The sequence below is a fragment of the Cynara cardunculus genome (genome assembly GCF_001531365.2).
Source record: "Cynara cardunculus var. scolymus isolate 2C chromosome LG 10, CcrdV1, whole genome shotgun sequence".
Classification (NCBI taxonomy): Eukaryota; Viridiplantae; Streptophyta; class Magnoliopsida; order Asterales; family Asteraceae; genus Cynara; species Cynara cardunculus.
The window spans coordinates 6,425,540-6,426,915 of NC_037537.1; the positions used below are offsets into that span (position 1 = coordinate 6,425,540).

At 41.0% G+C, this 1,376-nt stretch overlaps 1 protein-coding gene across 1 annotated transcript; it reads left to right on the plus strand.

The window, feature by feature from the left end:
* The first annotated feature begins 340 nt into the window (after positions 1–340).
* On the plus strand, positions 341–1,065 carry LOC112519779 (dirigent protein 22-like). Its single transcript, XM_025128035.1, has one exon. The coding sequence runs from the start codon at positions 416–418 to the stop codon at positions 968–970; it is 555 nt and encodes a 184-aa protein (XP_024983803.1). The 5' UTR covers positions 341–415; the 3' UTR covers positions 971–1,065.
* Positions 1,066–1,376: the final 311 nt, after the last annotated feature.

The window sequence follows — 1,376 nt, forward strand, 5'->3', positions numbered from 1 at the left end:
GTAGTTTGTGTCAGAAGCAAAGGCGCCTTCTTTGCAGATATACTACTGGTATTCCATTATGACTCCTGCTACATGAATCATTCTCTTTCTCACAAGCTCAAAGCCAAACCTTACAAGCGAAGCCACACCCTTGTATAATGTCTCTATTCCACACAAGTTCCACATATCATGCAGTTCCCACTTGAGTGGTACCAATTTCTAACAGTGGAATCATGCTAATGATTGATTTTTTACTATTCTATATAGAAAGCGCAAAGCTAGCTAACTTCCTGTCTACATTTTCTTTGAAAAGCATAAAGAACGTTGTTGCGCTTATAATCTTTCCACAGATAGCAGCCATAGCCTCTCTGGCTCTCCACATACCACCTTATATATATATAACAGTAACACAAGCAGTATCTCAAATTGATCATCAATGGCTTCCTTCATAACTTTCAGTCTGTTCAACCTCTACCTAGCTCTCATTTTTGCCGCCTTGGTCACTGCTAATGCGACTTTCTCTGAGCATTTCGCCAAAACAAAACTGACACCAACCGCCAGAAAAATGACTCGACTTCATTTCTACTTCCACGACATCACCAGTGGCAAAAGCCCAACTGCTATGGCTATAATCCGGCCTAAAACTGCATTTGGCACAACTGTAATGATAGATGACCCTTTGACCGTGGACACCAAGCCGGGTTCAAAAGTGGTGGGGAAAGCTCAAGGATTCTATGCTTTGGCTTCTCAGCATGACTTGGCCTTACTTATGGCTATCAATTTTGCATTTACCTATGGCAAGTACAACGGAAGTACACTTAGTGTTATGGGGAGGAACCCTGTGCTTGATGAAGTAAGGGAAATGCCGGTTGTTGGTGGAAGTGGGGTCTTTAGGTTCGCTCGTGGCTATGCGTTAGCAAGTACGGTGAGGTATAGTCTAAAAACTGGAGATGCTGTAGTTCAGTACAATGTAACCGTAATGCATGCCTGATACAGTTAAACTCATGTATCCCATATTATGACCCTTCAGTTGCAGTTCACATCAGTTGTACTTTTGATTGGTAAGTTAATAAATTGCTATAGATTTTAGCTTCTCTTGGATATTTTGTTCAATGGGGGAAAGCCTTGGTCATGGAGGTTCAAACCACTCTTTGCAAACCAAAATGAAAAGACTGCACAACTTTAACCCTCACAAAGCTAAGTAGCCTAGCCTTGGTACACCATGGTTGTGTTGTGTTGTATACAAAACTAAGCAGGTACCTTCTCTATCTTATGGGGAATTGCAATGTTTTCATTTCTAGATTATGCCATGCAGATCGTAGCTTTTTTTGGTATCTTTCTTAACTAAGTTCAGATATATGTCCATCGTCATCCTTCCAAAAGGCTAATCATAAACC

Coding starts and splice junctions, on each gene's coding strand:
- LOC112519779 (XM_025128035.1), top strand. CDS start 416: ATGGCTTCCTTCATAACTTTCAGTCTGTTCAACCTCTACCTAGCTCTC.